The 17,050-nt window shown below is 42.6% G+C and overlaps 1 protein-coding gene across 1 annotated transcript in view; it reads left to right on the top strand.

Annotated features, from left to right (window-relative positions):
• Positions 1 to 17,050, top strand: part of ABI1 (abl interactor 1) — a 129,967-nt gene that overhangs the window by 81,769 nt on the left and 31,148 nt on the right. The window contains 1 exon segment of the mRNA XM_038388337.2: positions 12,911 to 13,087. Within this exon segment, the coding sequence (XP_038244265.1) occupies positions 12,911 to 13,087 (177 nt within the window).

Here is a 17,050-nt window from a genome sequence, read left to right as displayed (position 1 = left end):
ATATATTTTGTAACAATTACTGTAATATACAAACAAAAAATATCTCAGTTTAAAGAACTGACCTACTTTAATGATTTTTGATAAGGGGTGCGAGAACATATTTTGGGATGCAGGGTGCAGGCTGCGGTAAAGGTTAAGAACCACTGCTCTAGCCTTTTACCTTAAGGGGTCTGTACTTACCAGGACTTCAGGAAATGAGACTAACTAGACTGTCTCTTGAGAAATTGCTTTCCCACCCTGTGACTTGTCTTTATTGTGGGAGGGATGTGTGTGAGGGATGGATTTCAGCTGTGCGTTTTTGTTTAAAGCTACCAGAAATTAAGCTCCCTAAAGACAGTCTGACTAACTTTGTTTTAATTGCCATGTGCAACTATGGTAGGACATATATAATGCAAACATTTACTGTTGCTAAATTCTTTTGAGTATGTTTAACAAAGTAAACAGCGACACATCTTCCCATGTTTTTAAAATAGTTTAAAATGTCAAAAGGGAGAAGGAGCATTTTTTGTTTTTTCAAAAGTTACTCTGCTTGTTGCTAGCACTTTCCCTCTCCCTCTCCTGTGGATTCAGCGATTTATAGGTTGCATCTTCTTAAAGGTATACCCTCACTTTAACAGAGTGGGCTCCAGTGACTGTCTAAATGGAAGTCAGACTCCTTGAACATGGCCCTTTTTTTTTGAGGCTAAGGTTATAGGATAATCTTGCTATCCAGAAGAATGCTGCTTTTCTCAATAAAATTGTCTTCTACTGTCTCTAAACTGAGACTTATTTTTCCAAAGCCAAGTATGGGAGTTAGCCACCCCATTCTTCATCATGCCACAGTCACCAGATTTATTTCAATGGGTACCTTGATCTGCTTGCAACTTGGGGGGCAGAACCAGATCTGTCAGTAAAGCAGTTCCCAAACACCAAGTTTTTTCCAGTCCTGTCTACCTCTGCAGTGGCAGGCAACTCAGACAGGCATCTCTGCTTGCAGAGCTTTTCCAAGGGAAATTCCAAACTTCATTTTGGACCCAGAATCTTACAGAAGATAGGAAGAGTGACGGTGATTCTATTTGTGCCTTTCTGGCTGAGCAGACTATGGCTCTTGGATCTGATTAGCCTAACGTTGGACCTTTCGATATGTGCGTCTCTGAGGAAGGTTGTTGTTTTGAAAACAGGTCCTCCATCCCGGACCGCCCAGGTTCAAAATGGATACTAAAGGCTGGTCCACACTACAAAGTTAGATCAACTTAACTACATCGCTCAGGGTTGTGAAAGTTTCCCATACTGCATAATGTTGTTGAGCTGACTTAAGCCTCCGTGTGGACACGGCTAGGATGATAAAATTTCTTCTGTCAGCCATCGGAGAGGTGGATTTACTAGTGATGGAAGGCCCCTTCAGTTATTGTAGTACGCATCTACAATACTGTGCTATAACCACACAGCTGTGGCAGTGCACCTGTGCCACTGTATTGTTTCTAGTGTAGACCTAGAGTAAGAGGAAGTAATTTTCACTCTCATGACCCTAAAAAGTCATCCAGTAGAACGTATTGTATGGGCTGGTGCAAAGTCCATAATGTACCTAACATATTGAACAAGTGAAACATAGCCTTGAATTTCCTCCAGGAGAGCCTCGTTGGGAGTGTTTGACCAAAAATTTCAAGTCTCTGCTGTACAGTAACTCTCCACTTAACGTACTCTCGCTTAACGTTGTTTTGCTCTTACATCCCTGCTCCATTACAGAACATGCTCAGTTTAAAGTTGTGTAATGCTCCCCTATAAGGTCGTTTGGCTGCCTGCTTTGTCCACAGTTGACAGCCCCCATATCTGCTCCCCTACATTCTCCCCCCAGTGCCTCCCACCCACTGGCAGACCCCACGGGTCAGCACCTTCCCCCTGCTTTGGGCAATCAGCTGGTTTGCAGTGTTTAGGAGGGAGGGGGAGGAGTGAGGACAAGATGTGCAGGCTCCCGCTCCCCCTCCCTCTCTCCCCTGCCTCCTGAGTGTTGCAAACCAGCTGATTGCCACGGGCAGGAGGGGGGGAGAGGAGGAGAAAGGCACTGATCTGCAGGGTCTGGGGGAGAAGGTGGCAGGGGAGAGAAGAAGCAGGTTAAGGCTGGCTTGCAAATCCTGAGTGGTGACGATCCTGACGGAATGCAGCTCCAAAGTGATTAGGGGAGTTGGTCATCTAATGACTTGTTATAAAGAAATTTACCAAGGGGGGGGGGCAGGGGGAAAGGAAAGCAAAACAATCTCTAGATTTGTTTGTTCGAGTTCAGCAAGAGGAGCAGCCGGACAATCCACCCTCTTCCACTTGCTGACTCCACCACCTCAACCAAGCTTCGTACTTGGCAATGATGATTGTAATTAAATTGTTTCTTTAAAATTGTTTAAAACTTATACCTGTATTAAATTGCTTGTTTAAAATGTATATAATGCCTTTTGTCTGGCAAAAAAAAAAAAATCCCTGGAACTTAAGTCCCCTATTTACGTAAATTCTTATGGGGAAATTGGATTAGCTTAACATCGTTTCGCTTAGTCTCATTTTTCAGGAACATAACTACAACGTTAAATGAGGAGTTACTGTGGAACGTTATCAGCATATTCAGCTAAAGTTTTGTACAAATCCCAATATTAAATGCTTCCTTTAGGGAAACAATGTGTATTGTAGCTGCACAAGGACATAGAGCCCAACCTTTCTGTTTCTTACAGCACTGTCCAGTTTTGACCCCCTGCAGGATGTGTCCTCATTCTGCCTATCTGCTAAAGTAGACCTCCTAATGGCTATCATCCCCAGTCAGAGGAGTTTGTTTTTTTCAAAGCTGGGAGCTTTCTGCGTGACCCACTATTGTACATTGAATTCAGACAAATAATCATAGCATTCATTCACCAAAATAAATTGGAGAAATTTTCTTATTTGGTTACTCATCCAAGTCCCAGTCCTTAAGAGCACTGACAGTCATAGGGAGGGAAGTTATGCCTCCTGTCTGAGGCAGACATATGGTCAATGATATAAAAAATTCACCAGATCTACATATTGATTATCAAATGTTTAGGTAATTCCATTTTCCTGGCAGAGGTCTTCTCCATGCTGTAGTGCCTGGGGATGATGGAGGATATATATATATATACACACCTCATTTTGGGCATTCATATTTAAAGGATGAGCCTGGTTTCCACCCTGGAGGCATACTGCTGTGAAAATCCATTGTAACAGATCTCTGAACCATAGCACAATGTAGAATTGGGAAAACATATTTGTACTCCCTGAAAATTTACTGTTGTCAGAGACTATGGTCCGCTGTGGAGACAAGTGGATCATTGGGAATAGAAATGGAAACTGACCTCCCAAGATTTGGGGTTGTTTCATTAGGAGGAATTCCACATCCTCTGCAGTAGGAGAACTTGTGCATTTTCCTCAGTGTCTTTAACAGATTTCTAATTTAGAAAAGTAGAATTGAATTATCCTGGCTATACAATTTGTCTCAGCTGGAGATAATTTCAAAAGGTGGTCATTTTCCTGTTTGCTGGCTGTCACTGGGAAGTTTTGGTTCTGCCCCCAACCTGCAAGCAGGCTGAAGTACCGGTTGTGATGGTTCTGTGGCTCTTATTGCTCCAAGAAAGGAATTTTTCACATAAGCACACTTTTCTATTCCTGGTTGTTTCAGTGGTAACTGTGTGGCCAGTTCCCCAGGTTGGCTTTCAAAAGCTCAAACCCAGTGAATAGGGAAGCGTGTGAGCTGCTGGTTTTAGAGCCTCTGATTGCTGAAGCAAATGCAACTGCCATTATGCAAATATGGAACTCATTGCTTTTATGAAGCACTTCAGGACCACTTGAGTTCAAAAGTTATGAGAAGGTATGCTGCCTTTTTAGTAGATACAAACAGCTCTGGTCTCTAGAAAGGTATATACAGCAGAGGGTTTGAAAATGTAATTTATTCAATTACTTGCCTCTGGTAAGTAGGGAATTTCTGTGGATTTGAGGGGGGAAAGTGTGCAGAAATTCATTAATGTTTAGGATCTATTTTAACAATTGTTTCTCTCCTTTTATTGTTGTGAAGGTGCCCATCTGCAGACTTGGGAAGAAAACACTGCAACAGTGTCTGTCCTAAGCCTGCAGATGGGCAACTGCTGTGCTTCTGCAGTTGCCTATATATTTACCAAACAGAACCATAGTGGAGCTAACAAGAGGCTCCATTTCCCTGCTGCTGCATGGGACTCCGTGTGCAGCAGTGAACAGGGCCGGCTCTAGGCACCAGCAAAACAAGCAGGTGCTAGGGGCGGCATTCCAGTGCCGGCCATGCCGCCTCTAGAAATGTGCCCCCGCCACCCCAGCTCGCCTCCACTCCGCTGCCACCTGCTCCCTTGTGCGCACTGCCGCTGCTCCGCTTCTCCCTCCCTCCCTCCCAGGCTCGTGCAGCAAGACTGGGAGGGAGGAGAAGCCGAGCAGCGGTGTGCTCGGAGGAGGCGGTGGTGGTGGTGGAGCAGAGGCAAGCTGTGGTGGGGAGCGGTTCCTCTGTCCCCCCTCTCCGTTACTTCCTGTGCTCCCTGCCACCCTCACTTACCTCCACTCTACCTGCTCCCTTGAACACGCTGCCTCTCCCTCGCCAGCTGTGAGTTGGGGCAGCAGGTGGAGCGGAGGTGAGTTAGGGCGGGGGGGGGAGCTGCAGGAAGCAATGCGGGGGGGAATGCGGCATGCTCGGGGAGGAGGCCGGGGATTTGGGGAGGGGGGCGAGTTGGGGCAGAACTTGGAGCAGGGGGACATGAAGAAAAAGCAGGGGCAGCCAAAAAATTTTTTGCTTGGGGTGGCAAAAATCCTAGAGCTGGCCCTGGCAGTGAAGTCAAGTGTTAACTTTCTCCAGAGTGAAAGGAGTCTATGGGAAGCAGTGGAAATTCAAGCTAATTGCTGGAGAGGAGAATATAAAAAAATGGAGGTTGGGGAGAAGGGTAGAGAATATAATTCTTCCTAGCAGCAGTAGCCAGGGGTTGAGGAGAGAAGAATAACAGACTTCCTCTTGGCCTTGCAAAAGACTGGAGGGTAGTAGTGTATTCCAATAGCTGGGGATTGGAAGCTGGTGGTCTCACCAGGTTATTCACCCTTAACCTCTCTGGTACAAAAGTTTGGAGACTGGTGTTATCAGCCTCTGGCTAATATGTGAGATTCTCTGGTTGGTTGGCATCCTGTAAATTTTTAAAATCCTGTTGAAGTGGCTGTTTCATGGTCAGTCTTTGGGGGTGAATAGGGATGGGGAGAATTTTTAACTACATTTCATAAAGTGACTGAGACACTCAGTCTTTCCTTCTGGGTCCTGGGCTAGACCTAGTGGAGAGGGAGGGCCTGGATCCCTCCCTGCCTGGCCCATCCGGGAAATGACAGACTGCCATTTGATTGCTGAGACTGCTGACTGTCAGGCAAGCCCATCCTAGGACTTTGGGGTGGAAAGACTGAGCCATGGCCTGCACATGGAGGACAGATGAGGCCCCAGAGGCCTGGAGACAGGCAAATGTAGTGTTGGTCTCTAAGTGAAACCTGTAACACCTTAATTCATCTGCCCTGCAAAATGTTTTTTTTCCTTTTGGCAATATAATTATATTCTCTCTCTTCCCCCCCCCAACTTACCCGTCAAATGTGCTAAGTTTTGTACAATTGCTTCACAAAATAATTGTATCAAGTAGTAATGTCTTTCATCTGAAGATGTACAGAGCTGCATAATACTTAATAGTGTAATTAAAAAAGCAGCAAATCTTATTTTTGTAGGTCAAGTTGGTTGTCATTAATTTAACCCTTAACATTCATATTGCACACATGATCTTCTTCTCAGTACAATTTTTTAATTTTTTTTTTTTTAAAAAATCCTTGTTAAATGTGCCCTTCCTGTAAAAAGAATAGCTGGATACAATCTGCATATGTTGATCTGTTTTAGTCTCCTTAATCTGGATCCTTTTAAAAATATGAGTTTATTCTAAACAGCTGCTGTAGTGAGACAAGGAAAGTGAAAATGCTTGGTGTCATGGTGGGACTTGCGCAGAAGAGATTGCAAACAGCTAGGATTATTTAGCTTGGCAGTAGGGATTGTGAGGGGATTTGATTAAGGTATTTGAGTGAAGAGTATAGTGAAAGCTGGTTGTTTGCCTCTACTTGATTCCCTGTCCCTTTGCCTCTGGACCAAGGGAACACATTGAAATTGGTGGGCAGTGAGCTTAGAACTGCTAATATTAATGTATAATGCAAAATATTAGTTACTCATGCATTTCACTGCTATGAGCAATTGAAATGAAATAAAAACAGTGGATCAGTTTTAAAAGAGGAGTCTGGATAATGTTTGACTGTTTGTCATTGTTAATGTACAATAATGAGGGTAGTCAAAGCCCTTTACTTCTAGGCCAAGGGTGGGCAAACTTTTTGGCCCGAGGGCCCAATCAGGGTATCAAACTGTATGGAGGGCCAGGTAGGGAAGGCTGTGCCTCCCCAAACAGGCTGGCCCCTGCATCCTATCTACCCACTCCCACTTCCGGACCTCTTCCCCCAACTGCCCCCCCCCAGGACTCTAACCTCCCTGTTCCTCCCCCCCCCCCTGGACTGGCCCCCCTCCCCCCAAGAACCTCTGCCCTATCCAGCTGCCCACTGTTCCCTGTCCCTTGACTGCCCCCTCCTGGCCCCTCCCTCCCAACCACCACTAACCCCCTGCCCCCTTACTATGCCGCTCAGAGCAGCACATCTGGGAGCCACGCCAGAGCCAGACGCACTGCCCTGCATGAGTGTGCAGGCCCACCGCCCAGAGTGGGGCCGGTGCGGCAGCATTGCAGCAGGGGAGGGTGCTGGGAACTAGCCTCCCGGGCCAAGAGCTCAGGGGCTGGGCAGGACAGTCCCGCGGGTCGGATGTGGTCCGTGGGCCGTAGTTTGCCCACCTCTGTTCTAGGCTCAAGCTGATCAACCTAGTGGGACAGGAAGGAATTCCACTCAGTCCTCCATGTGCTGCCTTGCACACCTAAATTCAATCTGGGATTCATTCCCCTCTCCCATTTCTCTGCAGCATCATTTACAGGAGACTATGGGAACAGGATATCAGATTTGATGGACCAATGGTCTAATCTGGTACTATCAAACTATGTTCCAAACAACTTGGTTTAGAATGTTGACTTTTTTGTTTCTTCAAATACCTCCTGTTTCTCTACTTGAGCAGTAAAACAACTTTATTTGAGGAGAATTTCTCACCCCACCTTCAAATTATAAAATGAATTAAATGCCCATTCCTCTCTTGCCCCGCCACCCCCATTATATACTGAATGACTTTACTAATAAGGATCTCAGCTGTTCAGATTGAAAGTAGAATGGATCTGAATAACACTGTGCACATACATTGATCTGTACACACTCAAAATGTGTCTAGTATTAGGGGGTAGCAGTGTTAGTCTGTATCCACAGAAACAACAAGGAGTCTGGTGGCACCTTAAAGTCTAACAGATGTATTTGGGTATAAGCTTTCGGACTCCTTTGTTGTTTTTATTCAAAACATTGTACATGCATTAACTAATTCATCCCCTCAACTCCTCTTTGAAATAGATTGGAAAGTGTGCTATCTCCCTTTTACATGGGTTAGCTGAGACTTTTCAGCAAAATGACTTTTCAAAAGGCTACACGAGTCAGTGGTCAAGCCAGAGTCAGAATCTGAACTTCTTGACTTCCAATTCTGTGCTCTTTCCTTCAGACCGATATTATTTTAAAGCCTCGTACTAGCCTTAATAATGGAGCTTTACAATAACAGTTGTGGTGGTCTCTTGGTAAGGATCCCTGTGATTTATGACCTACCATCCTCAGGGTTTTCCTGTGTGCTGTACTGCCACCAGCAGTGCCATGTTGTTTGTAACCTGTTCTATAGTTTATGCAGCATACTGTGAGGCTTCAGCTTAGAATAGTGCTACCGTATCAATTTACAAAACTAGCGTTTATCTATTTCTGTGACTTCTAAAATGTTTGAATTGTTCAGGGAATAAAACACCAACTTTTATGTGGAAAACGGATATAAAAATTCCACAAGTGACCAAGCCATTAAGTATGATTTAGTCACTCCAGACACTCTGAAGAGGGGGAAAAGGTTACAAATCTGTTACACAAGAGGCAACACTTTTTTCCTCTAACTCCTAAGAACTTCTCCTTGTGCCTAAACATCTGTTCACACACAATCCATTCTGAACTAATAATTCTCATACCTGCAGAACGATGCTTAACATGTAAATGGTGCTTTAACTATCCAAAACTGTGTACGAACATTAATATAGTTGTACTTTTAATAACTCAAACCCACCCCAAACTTTTATTTGGCCACAAACTGATTTTTTTTTTTAAAAAAAAAAGGTTCTCTCTCTCTCTCTCTCTTACTCACAAAAGCCAAAAAGAGACTAGAATCCTGGCCTCTTCTCTTCTCTCTCCCCCCACCCCCCCCAAGTTTTCTCTCTCCTTCATCCACTCTTTTTCTCTGAAACAGTTGTGTTTTTGAGGTATAGCTGAAGTATCACCATGGAGTTTTAGCCCTGAATTTCCATGTCTGTATGAATCAAGGACCCAAATGTAATATTACTTCTATGCAACTCTTACAGCTGCAAAGACATTTGTCTTAAAAGAGCAAGTTTGTGATGTGAATATCATGCTAAAGGTCTGGAAATTGCTGTATGAAGTGACTCAAGAAGCTGTCAAAATAAAATTACACAAGAAATAGCAGCAGCACTGTTTTAGGGTTTTTTCAGTTTAATGTACCTATTTTATCTTTTTTGTGGTGGTGGTGTTTAGGGCAATTTCTTCTCTAGTGAGAGAACGCTATTAGAGAATGTGTTTGATCAAACTCCTACGTTTTTGTAAATGTGCTCTCATGGGTTTATGTAACTTGAGTTATTTTCCTCCCCTCTTCCCCAGGAATGGATAGTGCACAGATAGTAATTGATAACCCTTCTTCCTGCTAGAGTCCTGAGGATTCACTGATTTTGCTCTTTCTCCTTCAGCCCTCCTCATTCACTTTTTCTTTCCCTCCCTCATGCCCTACTAAGGTTCACATTGCAGCCACCATTCTTGCAGTTGAGGACTGGCCAGGACACCCTTTTCAGAGCATGTAAAAACTCCTGGAAAGGTTTCCGTTGAGCAATATGAGGTGCTCTTTCCTGCTCTTTCCCTCAGGTGAGGGCACTCCTTTATTCTCTAATTTTGCATTAATATTGAGGGTAGGAAGCCTATGAGTTAGCTAGTCTGCAGAACAAGTCAGGAGTTCCAGTTCACTTAGCACATAGACACCTAAAAGGCAGTTACTTAGTACAAATCTGGTATTCTTTCTTTTCATCAACCCAACATTAAGGTCAGTTTAAATATACCAGCACGCAAGTTCATGAGTTTATTTGCTAGGGGTAATTTTTGCTTGCTCTACACCAGCAAGTACATCTCCGTTAAGTCGTCTTCTCTATATTAAATGTTCTTCCTTGTAACAGTTGGTGTAGGCTGACAAGCATAGGGGGTGGACATGGATACGTTGGGGCAGAATTAAGGTGGTGGTTGGAGCCTTAAATGCAGGCATCTTTAGCTTAAAACACTTAAAGCTTAAAAGTAATGGTCACTTTCTAGAATGATTTATACAAAGACACTGCATTTTCATTCATCATTCTCCGTTACCTTGGGCGGGGTTGGTCTGGGAACATTTTACAGCTCTGTCCATGTTTTACGTTCTGCAGTACAAGGGGAAAAAAAATCAGGCTGTTTGATTTGTATTATTATTATTATACTGGGATTGGCATCTACCCCACTTCTAAGAAATTATCTCTTAAACTTCAACTTCATATCAAGTATGTGATAGACTGTCACATTCTTCTAGGCTAACACAGCCAGATATTAAAGGGGCAACTACTCACTGACCTTTTTAAAACTACTTAAAGCTTTGTTGACAGTTTCCTGATGTTCATTGGCATTAAGCCAATTATGTTCTTTACCATTTTAGTTTCTGAGGTTTTGTCTTCACTACTTAAAAAGTGTTACTGCTGGATAACTAATGCACGTTAGCTATCCTGCTGTAAAACCCAAGTGGAGATGAGTCATTGTAATATTACTGCAAGGTAGACTAGGTGAGGTTAACCACTGGTGGGGGTACAGTGTTGACCTCGCCTAGCAGCATCATATCACAAGATAGCCTTGTCTCCACTGGGATTTTACAATGGGATAGCTATGCACAGTTGTTATCCTGCTGTAAAACAAAACAAAATGAGCCCAACCTTTATTGTAGTGAAGACATTGCCTGTGATTAAGCAATAAGCTACCATTATATCATTAGTATACTTTCAACTCGTGTGTCTAACTGTATTGCTTACAGTACAGATCTAATTCTCTGTTGCTTTATTCTAATGGTGGTGAAGTCCAATTTCACAAATCACTGGTCTGCATTTAGCAGTAGATGAGTTGGCTTCTCCATATTTATTATATACCACATCACTTTACTGTTTGTAGGATTTTCCCAACAATGCTAACACATAGGTGAGCCAGACTACTTTCCGGCTATGCATTTGTCAGGGCTCAATGAGGCCTAGGGGCCTTGGCACGAGCTGGCACCTGGTCTGCTAGCATCACAGACCTGGAGGTGGATTAACTACAGCAGTGGGAGCACTCCTCCCATTGTGGTAGTGAGTGTCTACGCTACAGTTTTGTGCAGCTGTAGCATTTCTCGAGAAGACCTAGCCTTAGTGAGCTGCTGCTCTGTCTTTCATCTTGTAAAATTGGCTGCTAGAGCATGTGTGTGGGTGCTGTAGCTGATTTTGATAGGTAAGGCCTGCATATGTCTCTAGAAGTGCCTAGCTCAGAATATTGCCTTAACTTAGACTTGTTGACTTAAGGATTTATGTCAGAGCGTAAACATCTCACTCAGTATTTTACATGCAGTGCAGGGGATGTAGCCACATCTTCTGTTTTGAGTTTAATTGGAAGATATGTGGCTAAATCTCCTGCATTGCTTTGAAAATCTCAACCAATGTCTTCAAATTCAATTTTCCATGTTTTTCAAAGTAAAGGAATGTCACAGAATGTTGCAAACCATCTGTTCAATCTGAGGCTGTGAAAACAAGCCAGCTAGACTTTGCTGCTTTTAAATTCCTCCTACACTTACCTTGTGTCCTAGTTTGCAATTTTTAATATGGTATAGAAACTGCTGTGAACAGTTTTGATTCCTTCTACTTTAACTCCAAAGAGCTCAAGATGATTTAAGTACATACTATAATACAGGTTTCAGAGTAGCAGCCGTGTTAGTCTGTATTTGCAAAAAGAAAAGGAGTACTTGCGGCATCTTAGAGACTAACAAATTTATTTGAGCATAAGCTTTCGTGAGCTACATCAGATGCATCTGATGAAGTGAGCTGTAGCTCACAAAAGTTTATGCTCAAATAAATTTCTCTAAAATGCCATAAGTACTCCTTTTCTTTTTACTATAGTACAATTGACTAAACCTGTTCTACTGCAAGCATTTGAAAATCACCTCTGTATGCATAGTCAGCAAAGAGTTGAGGTGAGTCTGCAATAATAATAATAATAATAATTAATAAAAAAGTCGGTGTGTGTGCTCTGAAACCTGGCAATGGGGGGAGGGTTTCAGAGCCCAAGCAGGAATGTCTATACTGTTGTTTTTAGCCCTGTAGCACAATCCTGAGTGAACTGACCTAGGCTCTGACACACGCTGCTGTGGGGGAGGTGTTTTGTTTTGCAGTATAAATGTACCCATGTTTTCTTAGGAGCTGTTCACCTCCTGGGTACTTAAGTGTTTGGGCATGATTAGATGGTGAAACGTGTTTCAATACAAACTAATTCTATGATTGATCAGGGTGCTTGATTCCTTTACTAAACAAAGTGTATTCAGGACAATTCTGGTTTTGATTGGGGCAGATGTCTGGATCAGTCTCTGGAAACAGCCAAGGATAATTATACTCTCTTTCACTGACTCTCGCTCTCCTGGGTTCTGATGGTTGCTCTATATATCCTTGGCCTTTTAATTTGGTTCTCTCAGCTAGGAGTTAAACAATGCCCAATTTATGTGCAGAGAGGCTTGTTTTATGCATCAAGATTAGTTTGCTCCTTCAAATTGCAGGATCCAGGTCCCCTAGTCTGTACGGCCTCTGCTTCTTTGTTCCTTGCCCTCTAAATTGGTGGAGCATAGTACAGGTGTAACCCTTTTTCCCCTCTTAGAAGTTAATTCCAGGGATTGGATCCACTAAACCAAATCTCCATTCTGAGTAGAGATTGATGCCCTATTTAAGGTATAAAATAAACAGTGTTAAGCTTTGGATCCATTTTCTTTGGTAAAGACAAAATTTGGAGCAGGCACAGAAGGTAGCTAAAATGTTAGAAGCAAGGAAACTCTTTCTGGTGTAGTAAGTGGGTGGCTTGAGAGTATTTCCAAAACTCAGAATTTTATCCTTTTAGTGTTGGTGATTTTGATATAAGAAACTGGCCCTCACCCTTCTGTAACAGTTTTGTTTATGGGCCTGTGAGCCACAGACCTGGTCTGACATTATCCTCTGGCTTGGGGCAAGTCATTTAATCTTTTGTCTTAGTTTCTGATCTGTAAAAATGGAATAATTGATCACTAATATAAATTATAAGGGTGTTGAGGGTGGTTAATCCGGTAATATCTGTAAAGTGTGTTTGAAGATCAAATATTTTTAGAATAGATCACTTTTTTACTACTATTCTTACTTGGAACTGCATTGTTATTCCACAGAGTATAATTATTTTATTTTTAGAACAAGGATCTTGTTTATTACTCTACATTTTTTTTGCAAACTCTTCCTTATTTTAGTGAGGTGTAATAAAGTAGTTTCAAGTGCTATTAATTTGATAATTCAGATTGTTTGAGTTTGACTTGAATGTTTAAGCACATTTTTAAATAAAACATCCTTTGTTTTAAATTTAGACTGTGGACATCCATAAAGAGAAAGTGGCTCGCAGAGAGATAGGTATTTTGACAACCAATAAGAACACATCAAGAACTCATAAAATTATAGCGCCAGCCAACATGGAGCGTCCTGTAAGGTACATTCGAAAACCTATTGACTATACTGTGCTGGATGATGTCGGCCATGGAGTAAAGGTGAGAATCCATGTAAATATTGAAGACTTATTTGAACTGAATGCGGCGGGAATTTTAGTTGCGGTTAAAATACTTAATGCGTGGTGCTAACGTGAGGAGTGAGGGGTTGATGCAAACATACCCAGAAGCAACATAGGCACAAAGTGAGTTTTTTTTTTATGTTGAGGTCTTGAGAAATTTCTGCTATAAACTTGTGACTGCCTGAAGTAACCGCAAACCAGGAAACAATGGCTCAGGATTCTGATAATAGATATTTCATAACGATGCAATTATGCTAATGACTCATCAGAAAAAGGGATGTGACTGACTTATTATGAAAAACATTCCTTAGTTTAAAAAAGTGCTGCAAAAGCCCTTTTTATCCCTTTCTTCTCCTACACTCCCACCTTCTTTTCCTTTTTTAAAATTTTTTTAATTTAAACTAGAGTTTAGGTCATGGGCAAACTTGATGGCTGGAGACTTCATTAGGGAGAGGTTTTTTAAAGGCACAAAGGGCGCCGCCTCCCCCCATTGAAAAAATCAGTGGAAATTGGCACTTCGTTTTTCATTTGGAAATCTTCCTCCATGTATATAAGTGCCTTGATCAAACTCAGCTTTTTTGGGTACAACAGATAGATAGCCGCAGGAGAGTTAGGTAAGACTAATCAACATGGTACCTTTTGTCATCTGGGAGTCTTTGCTTGTCTGGTAATAGCAGGTTTTTTTTTTCCTTAGCTGACATGATAGTATATTCAGTTAATTGCAGTCTTCCCCTGACTTACCTTAAAAAGCTTTTATTCAGGACCATGTATCCAAATAAGGATTTGTGTGCGCTAGTCAGGAAAGCAGCTGCATCAATCTTGAAGTGCCTTTCTGTAGTGCTCAGCTCAAAGCACTAGATCCTTCTCTGTGGCAGAGACGCAATCATCACAGATGGAGGGAAATGAGGAGGTGCCAAAGCGTCCTTGGCATTTCAGTGATCCTGGGGTTGCTTAGCAGCGGCTAAGCACAGTGTAGAAGGCTGCTTTAACCTGTGACAGCTGTCAACAGCCTCCGGGCACAGGAGCTGTTAGGGGCTCTGTAGTGCCTGAGGATCTCACTACACAGCAGAGAACCTCTGAGGGGATGTCTACACTACAATTAAAAACCTGCGAGCTGGCCCATGCCAGCTGACTCGGGTTCGCAGGGCTCAGACTAAGGGCTGTTGGATTGCCGTGTAGATGTTCAGGCTTGGGCTGGAGCCCAGGTTGTAGGACCCTGTAAGGTGGGAGGGTCCTAGAGCTTGGGCTGCAACCTGAGTCGGAACATCTACACCACAATTAGTCCCTGAACCTGAGCCCTGAGAGTTGGCATAGGCCAGCCATTGGTGTCCAATTGCAGTGTAGACTTACCCTGTGAGCCAGATTCACTGGGCTTAGGGCTGCTTTATATTGGTGCAGTGATGCAAAGCAGATGAAACATTTTACAGAGTTGGAACATAAGAGCAACCATACAAAGGAATCCATTTGACCTCATAGAAGTTGGTCACTTTTCATTTAGGCCCCTTGCATGTGAGAAGGTAGCTCGAGTCCATGGAGAAGTGTCAGAATCCATGTTTCCAATGCCAGCTGTCAGATCACCATTTAGATATTAGAGTGATAGTCTATCTAGAAAACCATAAAATAGACTAATCAATTGGCCACTGCAGCTGCTGCATTACTGAGTGGTGCGTGTCCTGGAGCCTCATAAACTAAATGTTTGATTAATAGACCCCAGTGCTGTTACATAGTAATATCAGCTTTCTCCAATTTGTACACTTTTTTATTTTGGCATGTCTATTTTTAGTAACGTGTTCAACTTTAGTTAGGAAAAAAAATAGCCTACCCTTTGGAACTGATGATCTTCTGTTAACTGGGCAAATGACTTATTTCTAAAAGGCTCTTTGCAATTTTATAAAAGTTTCAATGATAGCTTTTGCCATCTGCCAGATAATTAACCTCATTATGGAAAATTGACTTTACTGGAAACCCAAAGTTTAGTGGCCTTGATTTGTAGTTAATATCTTACTTTTTATTTCTTCACGGTGTGATTGGCCTACTGCCATGCTATCAGCTCTGCTACAGGTGATGGGACAATGGCTGTGTGAAAAGATGATGCCCTTGTCTCTACCACATGGATTCATTACGCAAATACCATAATTGCCAGGTAAACCTTACACACCTGCTACTGGAAATGACATCCATAGCCTTCCACTCCATAAACATAGACTTCCAACCCAGAAACTGTATGTACATCACCCAGAGAGATGGCTATTAATCATACACGCCTATCTGGTATGTCACACTGTCTCCTAGGATATGGTCCTGACTGTCGCTGTAAAGGAGGTTGCTTGTTCTGCCTTCATTTTTAGATGGCTCAGTGCAAAATACTTTCCACTTCTGGGTCCCAATTCAGATTCCTATTTGAAATTGAATTGACAGCCTCAGATCAGTTCCCAGTCAACAGGAGTTGGCCATTGATATTTGACATTGTTAATATTTATTTATTTTTTGAAAACTAGAAAGGCTCTGTGTTGGGAGCTCAAGCTATGTCTCCAACCTAACCAGGGTGGCTCTGTCAAATTGGGGCTGATGTGGTTAGTGGCAGGAATGGAGAAAGTTGCACTGCAAATTCTTCAGCATGCCCAATATGGGGATAAAGAGGATATCTGACTTTATTGCTGCCAACCCTATACTCTTGACCACAAATTCACCCAGGTTAAAGTATTGATGGAAACTGTCTAGGGCCTTGGAGGTAGCATGGTTTCCTGACAAAACCAGAAATTGTAGTTCTAATCCCAGCTCACCCAGAGATTGACCAGCTGTATACTTTACCCTGTTCATACATTCTCTTTTTCCTCAATAAAATGGGGCATAATATTTACAAACAAGGTAATTATAAACTAATGTTCAAACAGCACAACAACATCCTTTAAGGGCTACGTTATCACTGTATGTGTGACTTCATTTTGTTTTGGTGGAGGAAGGGACAAAATGGGGGAGATGGTAAGGAAAACATGAGGGAAAGGCCACCAGAATAAATGTGGAATCATAGCCTGTACAGTTCTGATTTCTAATGTCTGTGTGAGAATAATATTAAATCTATTTAAATGCCTTTAAAATTATTTCAAAAGTGTATTACAATGGGCAATACCAGAACTGTTTTGTTTGATAAACATAAATTCAAATTGACTGTCATTTATTCAATTAAAAAAAAAAGATAGAAACGAAGCTGGTACTATAACTACTCCTCTCCCAAAGCATTTGTTCCTGTGTGCCCCTCCCTAATGGGACAAAAGTTTCTCAACACAGCTGGACCACACTTTATTTTGAGTCTTACCCTGGGAATAGGGAGTGGATCATCATGCAGAAGGAAAGAAGCAAAAGCAGGAGCATGTATGGAGGGGCATGAGGAAGGACTCTGCTGTGTATTTCTCCCTCCCTCTGGGCCCATGAGATCAGCAGCTTTGCGTGGTTGTTGCTCTGCTGATGGGGGAGGGAGAAGATAGGCAGCAGCTGTTGTCCACAGTATATTTCCCTCCTGCTGGGGAAATCGTTGTGGAGTTGGTGATGCTTCTAGTAGTATAAAGTGCCCTCCACAGTTTCTATGTACCAAAAGGCTATGCTACCATTGTAGGGAGTTAGTCAGTTGCAGCCCAGATCCCTAGGGAACCTTGGTGCTGTGTGGCATCCAGAGTCCACAGTCATCGCACAGGGACAGACCATCCCTAAAATGGCCCATGATCTACCCAGTTATACTCTTATTGGCTTGTGGGTCTGAGTTTTTCAGGCTCTTTCCATATCTCTACTTCACAATGCTCAAACCTCTTCCTTTGGAGGGGGCAGTGTTAACTATTCTCTTCCAGTTGTAGGATTTTTCCTGGGATGGGAACAGCGGACCCAGGGATGGCATAAGTTTGGTTTTGATGCATCGTACATAGGCAGTGGATTTTTTTAAACTGTTCCA

This window comes from Dermochelys coriacea, chromosome 2, assembly GCF_009764565.3.
Source record: "Dermochelys coriacea isolate rDerCor1 chromosome 2, rDerCor1.pri.v4, whole genome shotgun sequence".
Lineage (NCBI taxonomy): Eukaryota > Metazoa > Chordata > Testudines > Dermochelyidae > Dermochelys > Dermochelys coriacea.
The sequence above is the reverse complement of the archived record's forward strand: the minus strand, read 5'-3'. Positions and strand labels throughout refer to the sequence as shown.